At 45.0% G+C, this 16,985-nt stretch overlaps 1 protein-coding gene across 5 annotated transcripts in view; it reads left to right on the forward strand.

The window, feature by feature from the left end:
* Positions 1 to 16,985, forward strand: part of rbm44 (RNA binding motif protein 44) — a 117,493-nt gene that overhangs the window by 40,328 nt on the left and 60,180 nt on the right. For all 5 annotated transcript variants that reach the window (XM_085985408.1, XM_085985409.1, XM_085985410.1 and 2 more), the window contains 2 exons: positions 2,168 to 2,261; positions 16,606 to 16,681. In XM_085985408.1, coding sequence (XP_085841534.1) covers positions 2,168 to 2,261; positions 16,606 to 16,681 — 170 coding nt within the window. The remainder of the gene's footprint in view (positions 1 to 2,167; positions 2,262 to 16,605; positions 16,682 to 16,985) is intronic.

Consider the following 16,985-nt stretch of genomic DNA (forward strand, 5'->3'; position numbering starts at 1 on the left):
GTTGCGCTCGCTCTAGGGCAAGTATATCTTAGGTAAGGAGACCAAAACTGTACACAATACTCCCAAGTGTGGTCTCGCCAGGGCCCTATATAATTACAGTAAGACATCTTTACTCTTATACTCAAATCCTCTTGTAATAAAGGTCAACATACCATTTGCTTTCCTAATTGCTTGCTGTACCTGCATGTTAACTTTCAGTGATTTGTGTACAAGGACACCCGGGTCCCTCTGAACACCAGCATTTCCCAATCTCTCTCCATTTTAAAAAATACTCAGCTTTTCTATTTTTCCTACCAAAGTGGATAACTTCACATTTCTCCACATTATATTCCATTTGTCATGTTCTTGCCCACGCACTTAGCCTGTCTATATCCCCTTGAAGCCTCTTTGCATCCTCCTCACAACGTACAGTCCCACCTAGCTTTGTATCATCAGCAAACTTGGATATATTACATTTGGTCCCCTCATCCAAATCATTGATATAGATTGTGAATAGCTGAGGCCCAAATACTGATCCTTGCGGTACCCCACTAGTTACAGCCTGCCAACCTGAAAATTATCCGCTTATTCCCATTCTCTGTTTTCTGTCCATTAACCAATCCGCAATCCATGCTAGTACAGGTGCACTATCCCTTATCCGAAACCCTTGGGGCCAGATGTGTTTCGGAATTCAGAATTTTTCGGATTTCAGAACGGATAATAATGCTTATAAATGGACAAGAGGCAGCCGTCGGGTTTACCCTACAACTACACCACTAGTGATGGATTCAAACCTGGCTAGGTAACCAGATTACTATAAAGAAATAGTTAACAGCAATGTTTCCTCAAAGTTGCACACGGCCACGCAGTAATCTGCAAACTCCTGTGCAAGCTGCTCAAGCTTTTACACTGGAAATACCGAGAGACGCTCCACGAAAAAACTTTCGGTTTTCAGAGCTTTTCGAATTTCGGAATTGCGGATAAGGGATAGTTGACCTGTATATTACCCCCAATCCTATGAGCCTTAATTATGTTTAATAACCTCTTGTGTGGCACCTTATCGAATACCTTCTCAAAATCCAAATACACTACATCCACTGGTTCCCCCTTATCTATTCTGCTAGTTACAACGTCAAAAAACTCTTAATAGATTTGTCAAACATGATTTCCCTTTCATAAATCTGTGTTGACTCTGCCCAATCTTATTATTTTCTAAGTACCCTGTTACCACGTCTTTAATAATAGATTCTAGCATTTTCCCTACTACTAATGTCAGGCTAAGTAGTCTGTAGTTTCCCATTTTCTCTTTCCCTCCTTTCTTAAACATTTGTTACCTTCCAATTCACAGGAACCATTCTAGAATCTATGGAATTTTGGAAGATGACAACTAATGCATCCACTATCTCTATAGCCACCTCTTTCAAAACCCTAGGATATAGGCCATGGTCAGCTTGTTCATCCATCCTGCAGGCTTTTCCCTCAACCACACAGGCAGCAAGAACCTCATACCTGTTGGATAAGGACAAATTCCGAGGCTCCTCCAGCACTGCATCTGGGGTCCCCTTGCCTGCCTGAGTTGCAGTCATACCCTCCTATCCCTGACCACTAACCAGACCTGTACCACTAACTAACATAAGGGGTGTGACTGCCTCCTGGATCAAAGTGTCCAGGTAACTCTCCCACTCCTTGATGCCCCGCAATGTCTGCACCTCAGACTCCAGCTCAAAAACTCTGATCTGAAGCTCAAGGTGCAGGCACTACAAACGTGGTTGTCCGGGATCACAATGCCCTCCATAAATTCCCACATGCTGCAGCTGCGGCACACCACCTGCCATCCCTATATGACCTTGATTTATTTACTTAAATTTGAATTTAAGTAACTTTGTTTACAGTTTAGTTTCTTGACTACTTACTTGATCTAGATTAAGTTATGGGTTATGAAATTAAATATCTACCTGTAACACACAGCACTATAAGTAGTGTAGGCAAAAAGTAGCAACTCCTTCCCCCTCTTCTCCGAATTCCCAAATAAAACAGTGTTTATGTGCACTCCATTTAATGCTGTTCTGTGCAGACTGCTGAAACAAGACTTTTTTTCCAAAAACCTGAAATAATTGAGTTTTACAGAAGTGAAGTTTGATACTTTGACTTGACACAGGAGTTCAGCTGGATTTCTTGTTCTATCTAGAGCTGAGATTGCTATGATAGAGGTACCATCTCGGGAAGTTCCTGCAAGAAAATATGTTGGAGATGAAGATAAAGCCGAAGTACCATCTGACGAGGTAAATATTAAAAATTAAATATTGCACTAATGTGATATATAAAAAGGGAGATAGAACATGCTCGGGGAGCTATAGAGCACTCGCATCGGTGGTAGGAAAGATAATGGAATCCTTACTCAAATATGTAATAGAAAAACATCTGGAAACTGAAAATATAGCAGTAGTCAGCATGGATTCTAAGAGGGAAGGCCATGCTTGACCAACCTTATTGAATTCTTTGAAGAAGTAACAGAAAGCGTTGATAAGGGCAATGCAGTAGACGTAATTGGATTTCCAAAAAACCTTCGATAAAGCATAGTAGATTGATGACTAAGGTCAGAAAATGTGGAGTCAAGGAACAAGTAGCAGAATGAATAGCAAGCTGGCTACAAAACAGAAAACAGAGTAGGGGTTAAAGGTAGTTACTCAGATTGGCAAATGGTGACAAGTGGTGTTCCAGAAGGATTGGTGCTGGGACCACAGTTGTTCACCCTTTACATAAACGATTTGGAATCTGGAATCAAGTACAATTTCAAAATTTGCGAATGACACTAAATTGTGGGGTGTAGTTAATACAGCGGAAGACTGCAACAGAATACAGGAAGACATTAATAAACTTGCAGAATGGGCGTGTAATTGGAAAATGAACTTCAATATAGCTACGTGTGAGGTAATACATTTTGTTAGGAAGAATAAGGAGGCCACATACTGCTTGAAAAATAAATGGCTTAAAGGAACAGCGGGATCTGGGGGTACAGATACACAGATCGCTAAAAATAGAGATGCAGGTTAATAATTTTAAAGAATCAAAGCACTGGGGTTCATTTTTAGAGGTATAGAATTGAAAAGCAGAAGTTATGTTTAACTTGTATAGAACCTGGGTTAGACCATAGTTGGAATACTGTGAACAGTTCTGGTCTCCATATTATAAAAGTGATATGGGGACACTGGAGAAGGTGCAAAAAATATTTACTAGAATAATACCAGAATTGAGAGGTTCTACCCATTAGGAAGATTGAACCGGCTGGGTTCTTTTCTCTTGAAAGGAGAAGACTGAGGGGTGACCTGATAGAAGTTTTCAAGATTATGAAAGGGTTTGATGGGGTAGACGTAGAAAAGATTATTCCACTTGCGGGTGAGACCAGAACCGGGGGCCATAAATATAAGATGGTCACTATTATGTCCGTGTATAATTGAGACACGGACTGTAGGAGTTGATTATAACAAGTCTTTACTGAATGGAGACAACCTGGAAACTGAAACTACAGAAGCCTGCTAGGGCTTTTTATACAGGGGTGGTCACTGCCGGTACTGCAGTCTGAGACCAGTTATTCCCTTAAAGGTACATACACAACAATTCCTCCCCTTTTAGATAAACAGTACATAACATTCATTTAACAACTAAATAATAACTAATTACAATTACGGTTGCTAGATACATTGGTTGAAGTTAAGCAATTATAAGTTCAGTCTTTGAGGCGGCTTCCTGATTCTGTCTGGATAACGCCTCTTTGGGATATCAGGTTCTTTTGGCAAGGTTGCGTCGGGATCAATGTCGTTGTTTGGTTCGTCTGCTTCCAATATCACCGATTCTGCGGTAGATGCAATTGGTACTTCAGTTTCATCGCCAGGTGTATCAGATCGTGGTGTGGAGTTGACGTTTTCCAGTGACTCTAGAATCTGGTCAGCATGGCGTCTTACAATGCTCTCTCCAACGTCCACGGTATACATTAGAGGTCCTTGCCGTGTACAGATCGTTCCTGGCTGCCATTTCTCTGTGCGGTAGTCCCGGGCCAAAACTGGTTGACCTATCTTAAAACTCCTGGTCGGCCTTTCATTCATATTCTGAAACTGCCTGTTCTCCACATCTCTTCTGACGTTTGGCTTAACCAAATCCAAGCGGCATTGTAGTCTTCGATTGAAGAACATCATGGCTGGAGTTTGGTTGGTAACCGCATGTGTCAAGAAGTTATCCACCTTTGTGTTGCAGGGGTATATCTTCATTACACATTGCCTTGATAGCCTTCTTGAATGTTTGAACAAACCTTTCGGCCAATCCATTAGTGGCTGGATGATATGGGGCGGATGTGTAATGCTTAACACCATTGTTCTTTAAGAACCTCCGGCACTCTTCAGACACAAACTGTGGTCCATTGTCAGAGCAAATCTGTTCAGGCAGCCCATTCCTGGCGAATATGGTTCGTAAGACTGTGATAGTTTTTTCTGTGGTGGTTGAGGACATTTTTATTACCTCTGGCCACTTTGTGCATCCACCGCAATTAAAAACATCGAGTCCATAAAGGGACCAGCAAAATCAATGTGCACCCTTTGCCATGGAGATGAGGGCCACTCCCATGGATGTGGTGGGGCGTTTTGGACCTTCTGGCATCCTGTACAGCTCTTGGTCATCTCTTCGATTCCTCTATCGATTCCCGGCCACCACACAAACGCTCTGGCTAATTTCTTCATTTTTACCCCTCCCAGATGACCCTCATGAAGCTGATTGAGCACTCTATCCTTCAATTTGGGTGGAATTACTACTCTGGATCCACACATCAAGGTTCCTCTGCACACTGACAGCTGTTCTCTTCTCGGCGAGAATGCTGGCAGCAGTGGTTCGCCATGTGCTGGCCATCCCTTCACCGTTAAATCATAGACCCAGGAGAGTGTCGGGTCATTTCGTGTTTCCTTTTCTATGTTTGCATTCGTCACAGGGAAACATTCGACTATAGGCGAGTGGAATAACTCCACTGGATCCACTGCCAGTTCTTCTTCCACCGTCGGCAACGGTAGGCACGACAATCCATCAGCATTCCCATGCTGTTTAGTTCCTTTGTACTCGATGTCATATTGATGTGCCCCTAGGAAAAGGGACCACCTCTGTAGCCGTTGTGCCGTCATTATCGGTACGCCCTTCTGAGGGTTGAAAATGGAGACGAGAGGTTGATGATCAGTTAGTAGAGTAAATTTGTGACCGTGCAGGTAGTGATTGAACTTCTTCCCCCCCCCCCCCCTCACCAGGCTGAGGGCCTCTCTGTCAATCTGGGCGTAGTTACGCTCGGCTGAAGTTAACAAGCGTGACGCAAAAGCTATCGGCCTCTCTGAACCATCAAGGAATTTATGTGACAGTACCGCCCCAATGCCGTAGGGAGACTCATCACACGCCAGTCTTATCGGTAGTGATGGGTTGTAGTGAGCCAATACTTCTCTTGAAGTGATTAGGTCCTTACTCTTCTGAAAGGCCCGCTTACACTCATCGCTCCATTTCCATGCTACTCCCGTTCGTAGTAGGGCGTTCAGTGGATGCAGAATTGTGGACAAATTCGGCAAAAACTTACGGTAGTAATTCACCAATCTGAGGAATGACCTCAGTTGCGACACATTTTCAGGCGCTGGAGCCTTAACTACCGCTTCAATTTTGTCAGGGGACTTATGCAGCCCCTCTTCATCAATCACGTGGCCACAATACGATATCTGTTTCTTAGAGAACTCGCACTTGGGGCGATTGGCTCGTAGCCCATGTTCACGTAGTCTAGTGAGCACCTGCTCTCGGTTGGCAAGGTGTTCACTGTCATTTTCACCTGTCACTAGGATGTCGTCTAAGTAACACTGAGTCCCCGGAATCCCTTGCAGGACTTGTTCCATCGCTCTTTGCCATATCGCCGGAGCTGATGCTACTCCGAATACCAGTCGATTATACTGGTAAAGACCTTTGTGAGTGTTTATCGTGAGATACTTCCTAGAGGAGTCTTCAACCTCCATCTGCAAATATGCTTGTGCTAGGTCAATTTTTGTAAAACGCTTTCCTCCAGATAGTGAGGCGAAGATATCTTCTATCCTTGGAAGAGGATATTGTACTGTGTAAAGGACTGGGTTCATCGTCACCTTGAAGTCCCCACAGATGCGAACCTTCCTTGGCTCCTCAGACTTATTGTTTAACGTTTTCTTCATGACAGGAATGATGGGTGTCGCCCACTCGCTCCAGTCTACCTTAGATAACACGCCTGCATTCTCCAGATCCTCCAGCTCTGCCTCGACGGCTGGGTGAATTGCATATGGTACCGGTCTTGCTTTGAAAAACTTGGGAATTGCATTCTCCTCTATTTTTATCGAGGCGGTTACGCCTTTAAGAGTGCCCAGTTTTTGTTGAAATACCTCTTTGGCGTCAGTTAAGAGTGTTGATAATCGTCCAGGAGTGACGTCGTCATCCTTTTTACCAGCCACCGTCAGTGCCTGAATGGAGTGCCAGTCTAAACTTATCTTTCTGATCCATTCATGTCCCAATAACGGTGGTCCACCATCTTGCAGAATGTAGAGATACAATTTCCGTATTTTCTTGCCGTTGTATTCGACAGGCACCCTTATTTTTCCTCTGGGGTATACTTTTTGCCCCGTATACGTCCTCAAGACAATGGATGTCTCTCTCAAGGGTATGTGTGAGAATAGCCTCTCGTAGTCTCGTCAATTCATGACTGTTAGCGCTGATCCTGTATCCAATTCCATTTTGACTTGGGACCCTGCTATCGTGAGGGTGACCCAAATGGTTCGGAGATCCTCTTTTGCGATTACGTTGTGAAGTTTGAGACCGCTTCGTCTCTTGTTCCCGGATTCACTATCGCTCATCTGGTCTTCAGAACTACTGTCCGTCATCTTTTGTACTTTCCTGTACGGTTCCTTAGTAGCCTTTTTGTTGTCGTTGGTCTTCTTCCCAGACCTGCAAACTCGTGCAATGTGTCCCATCTTTCCGCATTGCCTGCATATTTTGTCCTTGGACCAGCAGTCCTTCTGGTCATGGTTTGTTCTGCCGCAACGATAACATTTTGCAAATTTCGTGGGTGCAGTATTCCTGTGACTTTTGTTGTATTTCCGCAGCTCCCCTTGCTGCTGCTTCGTACGATACTGCCACGCTGAAAGCCTTATCTAGCGTCAGCTCTTTCTCTGAGAGTAACTTCTTCTGGGCTCCTTCACTCAGGAGTCCACAGACAAATTTGTCCCGTAAGGTATCTGCCAGTCCTGCTCCGAACTGGCAGTGCTTTGATAGCTTGCGTAGTTCCGTAAGGTAATCAGCATTGCTCTCATTTTTATGCTGATTTCTCCTGTGGAATTTAAATCTTTCTGCTATCAGCAGCGGTGTAGGATTTAGGTGTTCTTGTAGGATAGCAACAATTTCGTTAAAACTCTTCGCCTTCGGTTTGGCTGGAGTAATCAGGTCCCGCAATAGGCCGTACGTTCTTGCGCCCATTAAATTTAGCAATACCGATGCCTTTTTCTCATCGGCTATTTCGTTTGCCTCGCAATATACCTCGACTCTTTCCACATACGTGTTCCAGTCTTCTATTGCATTATCGAAAGCAGTGATATCGCCAGTCTTTGCATCTTGAAAATCTAAGATGGCGCCTCCCGCGCTTTGCCTTCGTCCCCGATGGATCAAAATGGCGCCTCCCGCGCTTTTCCTTCTTCCCCGCCGAGTTAAGATGGCGCCTCCAGCGCTTTCCCGCCGCTGCTGCCAACGCTGTTGCTGGCGATTTATATTTATTTTACTATCCTGTAATGGCGACGCCCTATGGTCTTCGCGCCTCCCCGATTGCTGCTGCCAACGCCGCGCTCCGCGGTATTTTTATTTTTCTATCGCGCTTCAATATTTGCTCTGTTAATTGAAGAACCGTTCCCGTCGTGGAGCGGACCCTCTGGGACACTTCCCTCCCTCTTAGGTCCGAACGCTGCCCGGCTTCGAAGCACCGGCCGCGCCCTGTGTGCTCCACCCTCTCTCTCTTTGCTTCCCGACTCGCTGCCCGGCCCCGTTGCAGAGCCACCCGATCGAGCTCTAGCCCGCCGCAGCCCAGGAAGGATCAGTGCACTACCTGCCACCAGCCCGATTAGCTGGGAAACCACAGACTGGAGAACCAAGCCTGGCTCTCGACAGTCTCTCCTGCACTTTTCAATTCGATGATTTGGAGGGTGGTTGCCCATGGTCGACGCCCGTTTCTCGAGTTTCTTTGGATTTTTTTTTTTTTCTTCTGGCTTCGACCTTCAATAACGTCGTCTGAGGTGCTGCCGAGTTGCAGGTAAGTTCGTTTCTTACTCGTCGCCAGTATTATGTCCGTGTATAATTGAGACACGGACTGCAGGAGTTGATTATAACAAGTCTTTACTGAATGGAGACAACCTGGAAACTGAAACTACAGAAGCCTGCTAGGGCCTTTTATACAGGGGTGGTCACTGCCGGTACTGCAGTCTGAGACCAGTTTATCCCTTAAAGGTACATACACAACAGTCACTAATAAATCCAATAGGGAATTCAGGAGAAATTTCTTTACCCAGAGAGTGGTGAGAATGTGGAACTCGCTACCATGAGGAGCTAATGAGGCGAATAGCATAGATGCATTTAAGATGCATTAAAGGAGAAGCTACATAAGCACATGAGGGAGAAAGGAATAGAAGGATATGTTGATGGGGTTAGATGAAGAGTGGTGGGAGGAGGCTCATGGGGAGCATAAACACTGGCATGGACCTGCTGGGCTGAATGGCCTGTTTTCTATGCTGTAAATACTTTGTAATTATATAATGTTTTATTGCTAGTGATTAAAAAACAGAATTTTATAGCTTCCTTGATGGCCTAGCCTGTAAAGGCATGATCTGGTGCATACAGATGTTAGGATCTCTGAGCTGATCTCTTGGAACAGCATTTGGTGTGCTACAACTGTCCTCAGTGAACTTGGACTAGGGAGGGGAAAACTAGCCAGGGTTCCTGCGCCTGATAATTTCCAGCAGGGGTCAAAGGAAACAATGTTTCTGGGCACGAACAGGATATGGCCTGGATATGATGCTTCGCAAGGCAGAATATGCTGCCAACCCTCTCTAGGGTCTTGTGAATTTTGTCCACTTGAGTGAGGTACCATGTGGATTCTGGTGCCTGTAAAACCATATCCTAGCAAATAGACACCTTCACGAGAGGCGGTGAGAAAATTGGAAAATAAGGATTTTAACCTTCTCTGATTCAGCATCACTGAGCACTTCCTTGAGTGTATCTCTCATCCTCTGCAATCCAGGGATGTCTTAACCTGCCCAATATCCAGAGAGTGATAGCAAGACCCAGAGAACCCTTGCTCTGTACACCAGCTACTGGAACGTACCGTGCCATAGAAACATAGAAGATTGGAGCAGGAGTAGGCCATTCGGCCCTTCGAGCCTGCTCCGCCATTCAATGAGATCATGGCTGATCATCCAAATTCAGTACCCTGTCCCTGCCTTCTCCCCATATCCCTTGACCCCTTTAGCCTTAAGAAATATATCCAACTCTTTCTTGAATATATTTAATGAACTGGCCTCCACCGCCCTCTGTGGCAGAGAATTCCACAGGTTCACCACTCTCTGGGTGAAGAAATTCCTCCTCATTTCAGTCCTAAATGGCTTACCCCTTATCCTTAGACTATGACCCCTGGTTCTGGACTCCCCGGCCATCAGAAACATCCTTCCTGCATCTAGTCTGTCCAGGCCTGACAGAATTTTATAGGTTTCGATGAGATCCCCTCTCAATCTTCTAAACTCCAGTGAGTATAAGCCCAATCGACACAATCTCTCCTCATGCGTCATTCCTGCCATCCCAGGTATCAGCCTGGTGAATCTTCGTTGCACTCCTTCCATGGCAAGAACGTCCTTCCTCGGGTAAGGCGACCAAAACTGCACACAATACTCAAGGTGTGGTCTCACCAAGGCCCTGTACAACTGTAGCAAGACATCCTTGTTCCTGTACTCGAACCCTCTTGCTACGAAGGCCAACATACCATTTGCCTTCTTAACCGCCTGCTGCACCTGCATGCTTACCTTCAGCGACTGGTGCACAAGAACACCCAGGTCTCTTTGCACTTCCCCTTCTCCCAATCTATTGCCATTCAAATAATCTGCCTTCCTGTTTTTGCCACCAAAGTGGATAATCTCACATTTATCCACATTATAGTGCATTTGCCATGTTTCTGCCCAATCACCCAACCTGTCCAAATCGTACTGGAGTTTCACGACATCCTCCTCACAGCTTACCCTCCCACCCAGCTTTGTGTCATCTGCAAATTTGGAGATGTTGCATCCAATTCCCTCGTCCAGATCATTAATATATATTGTGAACAGCTGGAGTCCAAGGACCGATCCTTGCGGTACCCCACTAGTCACTGCCTGCCACTTGGAAAACGACCCGTTTATTCCAACTCTTTGCTTTCTGTCCGCCAACCAGTTCTCTATCCAGCCCCCAATCCCATGTGCCTTAATTTTGCACGCTAATTTCTTATGTGGGACCTTATCGAAAGCCTTCTGAAAGTCCAAATACACCACATCCACTGGTTCACCCTTATCTATTTTACCAGTTACATCCTCAAAAAATTCCAGTAGATTAGTCGAGCATGATTTACCTTTTGTAAATCCATGTTGACTTTGTCCGATCCTGTCACTGCTTTCCAAGTGCTCTGCTATTACATCTTTTATAATGGACTCTAGCATTTTCCCCACTACCGATGTCAGGCTTACTATAATTCCCCACTTTTTCTCTACCACCTTTTTTGAATAGTGGGGTAACATTAGCTACCCTCCAATCCATGGGTACTGTTCCAGAGTCTATCGAGTTCTGGAAGATGACCAGCAATGCATCTACTATTTCTAGGGCCACTTCTTTAAGTACCCTGGGATGTAGATTATCAGGCCCTGGGGATTTATCGGCCTTCAGTCGCATCAATTTTCCTAACACCATTTCCCTACAAATACTGATTTCTTTCAGTTCCACCCTTTCATCAGACCCTATGTTCCCCGGCATCTCTGGGAGGTTATTTGTGTCCTCCTTTGTGAAGACAGAACCAAAATATGTATTTAATTGGTCTGCCATTTCTTTGTTTCCCATTATAAATTCCCCTGATTCTGACTGCAGGGGACCTACGCTTGACTTCATCAATCTTTTTCTCTTCACATATCTATAAAAGCTTTTACAGTCAGTTTTTATGTTCTCTGAAAGCTTACTCTCATATTCTATTTTCCCTTTCTTAATTAATCCCTTTGTCCTCCTTTGTTGAATCCTAAACTGCTCCCAATCCTCAGGATTATTGCTTTTTCTGGCCAATTTATATGTCCTCTCCTTGGATCTTACGCTATCCCTAATTTCCCTTGTTAGCCACGGTTGAGTCACCTTTTTTGTTTTATTTTTATGCCAAACTGGGATGAACAAATTCTGTAGCTCATCCATTCAGTCTTTGAATGTTTGCCATTGCCTATCCACCATCAACCCTTTGAGTGCCATTCCCCAATCAATCCTACCCAACTCACTCCTCAGACCATCGTAGTTTCCTTTATTTAAATTGAGGACCCTAGTCTCTGAGTCAACGACTTCATTCTCCATCTTAATGAAGAATTCGATCATATTATGATCGCTCTGACCCAAGGGGCCTCGTACAACAAGATTGCTAATTAATCCTTTCTCGTTACATAATACCCAGTCTAAGATGGCCTGATCTCTGGTTGGTTCCTCGACATATTGGTCCAGGAAACCATCCCGTAAACACTCCAGGAATTCCTCCTCCACAGTATTGTTACTAATTTGGTTGGCCCAATCTATATGTAGATTGAAGTCACCCATGATGACTGCTGTGCCCTTATTGCACGCTTCTTTAATTTCCCTTTTAATGCCATCCCCAACCTCCACCTTACCGTTAGGAGGTCTATATACCACTCCCACTAATGTTTTTTTCCCCTTAGTATTTCTCAATTCTACCCATACAGATTCCACATCATCAGAGCTAATATCCTTCATTACAATTGTATTAATCCCTTCTTTAACCAGTAATGCTACCCCACCTCCATTTCCTTTTTGCCTATCTTTCCTGAATATCGAATACCCCTGGATGTTGAGTTCCCAGTCTTGGCCATCCTTGAGCCATGTTTCCGTAATCCCAACCAAATCATATTCGTTTACCTCTATTTGCGCAGCCAATTCGTCCACCTTATTACAAATGCTCCTCGCATTAAGACACAAAGCCTTCAGGCTTGTTTTTTTAACGCTCTTAGACCTGTTAGAATTATTATTTACTGTGGCCACGTTTGATTTAAACCGTTGATTTCTCTGACTGCCACTTTTGTTTTTCTCCTTCCTATCTTTTGCTTTTATATCTGTTTCCCTTTCCTCTGTCTCCCTGCTCAGGTTCCCAACCCCCTGCCATTTTAGTTTAAACCCCCCCAAACCGTGCTAGCAAACCTCCCCGCAAGGATATTTGTCCCGCTCTGGTTCAGGTGCAACCCGTCTGACTTGTACAAGTCCCACCTTCCCCAGAAGCAGGCCCAGTGATCCAGGAAACTAAAGCCCTCCCTCCTGCACCAACTCTTTAGCCACGCATTCATCTGCTCTATCCTATTCCTATACTCACTAGCACGTGGCACCGGGAGTAATCCAGAGATTACAACCTTTGAGGTCCTGCTCTTTAACCTGCTACCTAGCTCCCTAAATTCTTGCTGCAGGACCTCATCGCTCTTCCTACCCATGTCGTTGGTCCCAATGTGAACCACGACCTCTGACTGTTCACCCTCCCCCTTCAGAATGCCCTGCAACTGTTCAGTGACATCCTTGACCCTGGCACCAGGGAGGCAACAAACCATCCTGGAGTCACGTCTACGGCCACAGAAACGCCTATCTGTTCCCCTTACGATAGAATCCCCTACCACTATTGCTCTCCCACTCTTTTTCCTCCCTTCCTGAGCAGCAGAAGCACCCCTGGTGCCAGGAAGTTGGCTGCTGCTGCCTTCCTCTGGTAAGTCATCCCCCTCAACAGTATCCAAATCGGTATACCTGTTTGAGAGGGGGATGGCCACTGGGGTCCCCTGCACTACCTGCCTGCCCCTACTGCTCTGCCTGATGGTCACCCATTTCCCTTCTGCCTGTGCAGCCCTTACCTGCGGTGTGACCAACTCACTAAACGTGTTATCCACGACCCTCTCAGCATCGTGAATGCTCCAAAGTCCATCCATCTGCAGCTCCAGCGCCGCAATGCGGTCTGCTAATAGCTGCAGCTGGATGCATTCCTGGCACACATGGTCGTCAGGGACACAGGCAGCGTCCCTGAATTCCCACATAGAGCAAGAGGAGCATAACACGGGGCTGGGCTGTCCTGACATGACTTACCCTTTAATTAATTTAAATTAATTCACTATCACCAATTAAAGATAAACTCTAAGGCGCTTGTATGGTTTACCAACAGTCCTCTGTTTAGAATGCGAACTGAATATGACCAAGACTATGGCCTAATGATTTATTTAAATATAACCGGTAAATGAACAATATAAAACAATGAATCAAACTGATCACTAGTCTCCTCAAACCTAAAATAATACTCACATTCTCTCTAAACTTGGGCTTTAAAACAGAAGCTTACCTATTCAGCTGTGAAATGTGCTATGTTTCAAACTGGCCAAGTTTCTCTGCTGGCTGACCCAGTCTTACGCACACAACCTTTCTGCTGATTGGAAAGCTGAAGCAGACTAACTGAGGGGGACTGTCCCCCTCCCCTTCAAATCTGCCGTCATCACACCCCTCAAAAAACCCACCCTTGACCCACTCTGTCCTTGCAAATTACCACCCTGTCTCTCTCAACTCCTTGAATGTGTTATCACCTCCCAAATTCATTCCCATCTTTCTCGCAACTCCATGTTTGAAGCCCTCCACAGGTTTCTGTCCGACCACAGCACTGAAACAGCCCTTATCAAATTCACAAATGACATCCTGTGTGACTGTGACCGTGGTAAACTATCCCTCCTCATCCTTCTCGACCTGCCTGCAACCTTTGACACAGTTGACCATACCATCCTCCTCACAACCTTGGCATCCTATTTGATCCCGCAGTGAGCTTCCAGTCACACATCCGCTCCATCACCAAAATCACTTACTTCCATATAATCATAGAAAGTTACAGCACGGAAGGAGGCCATTTCGGCCCATCGTGTCCGCGCCGGCCAACAAAGAGCTATCCAGCCTAATTCCACTTCCCAGCTCTTGGTCCGTAGCCCTGCAGGTTAGAGCATCCCAAGTGCACATCCAAGTAATTTTTAAATGTGGTGAGGGTTCCTGCCTCTACCACCCTTTCAGGCAGTGAGTTCCAGACCCCCACAACCCTCTGGGTGAAGAAATTTCACCTGAAATCCCCTCTAAACCTTCCCCCAATTACTTTAAATCTGTGCCCCCTGGTTTTTGACCCTTCTGCTAAGGGAAATAGGTCCTTTCTATCCACTTTATCTATGCCCCTCATAATTTTATACACCTCAATAAGGTCTTCCCTCAGCCTCCTCTGTTCCAAGGAAAACAGACCCAGCCTATCCAGTCTTTCCTCATAGCCAAGATTCCCTACTCCCGGCAACATCCTTGTAAATCTCCTCTGTACCCTCTACTGCAATCACATCTTTCCTGTAATGTGGTGACCAGAACTGCACGTAGTACTCTAGCTGAGGCCTAACTAGTGTTTTATACAGTTCAAGCATAAACTCCCTGCTCTTATATTCAGTGCCACGGCTAATAAAGGCAAGCATTCCGTATGCCTTCTTAACCACCTTGTCTACTTGGCCTGCTACCTTCAGGGATCTGTGGACATGCACTCCAAGGTCCCTTTGTTCCTCTACACTACTCGGTGTCCTACCATTTAATGTGTATTCCCTTTCCTCGCTAGCCCTCCCCAAATGCATTAGCTCACACTTCTCTGAATTGAATTCCATTTGCCACAATTCTGCCCACCTGACCAATTTATTGATCATCTTCCTGCAGTCTACAGCTTCCTCCTTCAGTATCAACCACACAGCCGATTTTAGTATAATCTGCAAACTTCTTAATCATAACCCCTATATTCAAGTCTAGATCATTGACATATACCACAAAAAGCAAGGGACCTAGTACTGAGCCCTGCGGAACCCCACTGGAAACAACCTTCCAGTCACAAAAACACCCATCAACCATTACCCTCTGCTTCCTGTCTCCGAGCCAGTTTTGAATCCAACTTGACAGTTTGCCCTGGATCCCATGGGCTTTTAACTTCGTGACCAGTCTGCCATGTGGAACCTTATCAAAAGCCTTGCTAAAGTCCATATAAACTACATCAAATGCACTATCCTCATCTACCCTCCTTGTTACCTCCTCCGTAACATCGCGCATCTCCAAACCTGCCTCAGCTCATCTGCTGCTGAAACCCTCAGCCATGCCTTTGTTACCTCTAGACTTGACTATTCCAATGCTCTCGTGGCCGGCCTCCCATTTTCCACCCTCCATAAACTTGAGCTCATCCAAATCTCTGCTGTCCGGATCCTAACTCACTCCAAGTCCCATTCACCTATTATCCTTGTGCTCACTGACCTACATTGGCTCCTGGTTTGGCAACGCCTCAATTTTAACATTTTGGTCCTTGTTTTCAAATCCCTCCATGGCCTCGCCCCTCCCTATCTCTGTAACCTCCAAGATCTCTGTGCTCCTCCAATTCTGACCTCTTGCGCATCCCCGATTTTAATCACTCCACCCTTGGTGGCTATGCCTTCAGCTCTCTAGTGTTAATTGTATTCAGGTGGTGTATATCAATTGGGTATTAATTGTATTCAGATGGTGGGTATTAATTGGGGACTCTCGCGTTCATCTGTATGAGAGAAGGCTCGGGAAGAAAGAGAAGCTTACCTTGCGGGTGCACAGTATGTGAAAATGTGTGTCTCTGTAAATAAAGGCTTGAATGCGACTAAAGACTAGGCTCTAGTATTCTATCCTTTACCACCTGGCTATCCAACCTTTTACACCTAGGCTCTGGAATTCCCTCCCTAAACCCCTCTAGAGCGCTCTCCTTTTAATAGACTCCAGATTCCTTAAAACCTTCCTCTTTGACCAAGTTCCTGTTCTAATATCTCCTTATGTGGCTCGGTGTTTGATAATGCTCCTGTGAAGCGCCTTGGGACATTTTACTACATTAAAGGCGCTATATAAATGCGAGTTGTCTGCCTAAATATAATTGCCATTTCCAGTAAAGTGTGGAGTCATCTCGTAACCTGACTGTAACCAAAGTGTCAAGCCTAAAAATATTGAATAGAATGACACCTAGACAGCAATGTGTGACAAGCTGCTTGGGGACAACACATTTGAAGGAAGCATGTCACATTGTAATGTAGATTTCTTCTACCTTGTAGAAAATAGTCACAACTGATCTTAACCCTGTGTGACCTGTTGGAAAGCCTCACATGTTGCTTCCAGTATTAAGAAATATACAAGTAAAAATTCAGTATAGGCAAAAGTTTTTTCAAGCGGTGCTCCACGTTTGGAAACACGGCATTAACTTTGAAATAAGTCTTTTTTTAAATAAACTTTTGTTTTGTGTTGCAGTCACAGAGCGATCATTCTAAGAATGCAGTCGATGAAGTTAAAGCAGAGAGTGATTGTGAAAATATTGTAAAACAAGGTAAGTGTGAGAACTTTTTATTTTGCATAATACATATATATGAAAATATGTTCAACCCAGAAACATGAAACCTGAACATATGAACATACGAATTAGGAGCAGGAGTAGGCCATTCGGCTCTTTGAGCCTGCTTCACCATTCAATAAGATCATGGCTGATCCGATTACTCCACATTCCCGCCTACCCCCGATAACTTTTTACCCTCTTGCTTACCAAGAATCTATCTATCTCTGCCTTAAAAATATTCAAAGACTCTGCTTCCACCGCCCTGAGGAAGAGAGTTCTAAAGACTCACGACCCTCTG

This window comes from Somniosus microcephalus, chromosome 4 (assembly GCF_052327205.1).
Source record: "Somniosus microcephalus isolate GS21.2 chromosome 4, FLI_Smic_1.0, whole genome shotgun sequence".
NCBI lineage: Eukaryota > Metazoa > Chordata > Chondrichthyes > Squaliformes > Somniosidae > Somniosus > Somniosus microcephalus.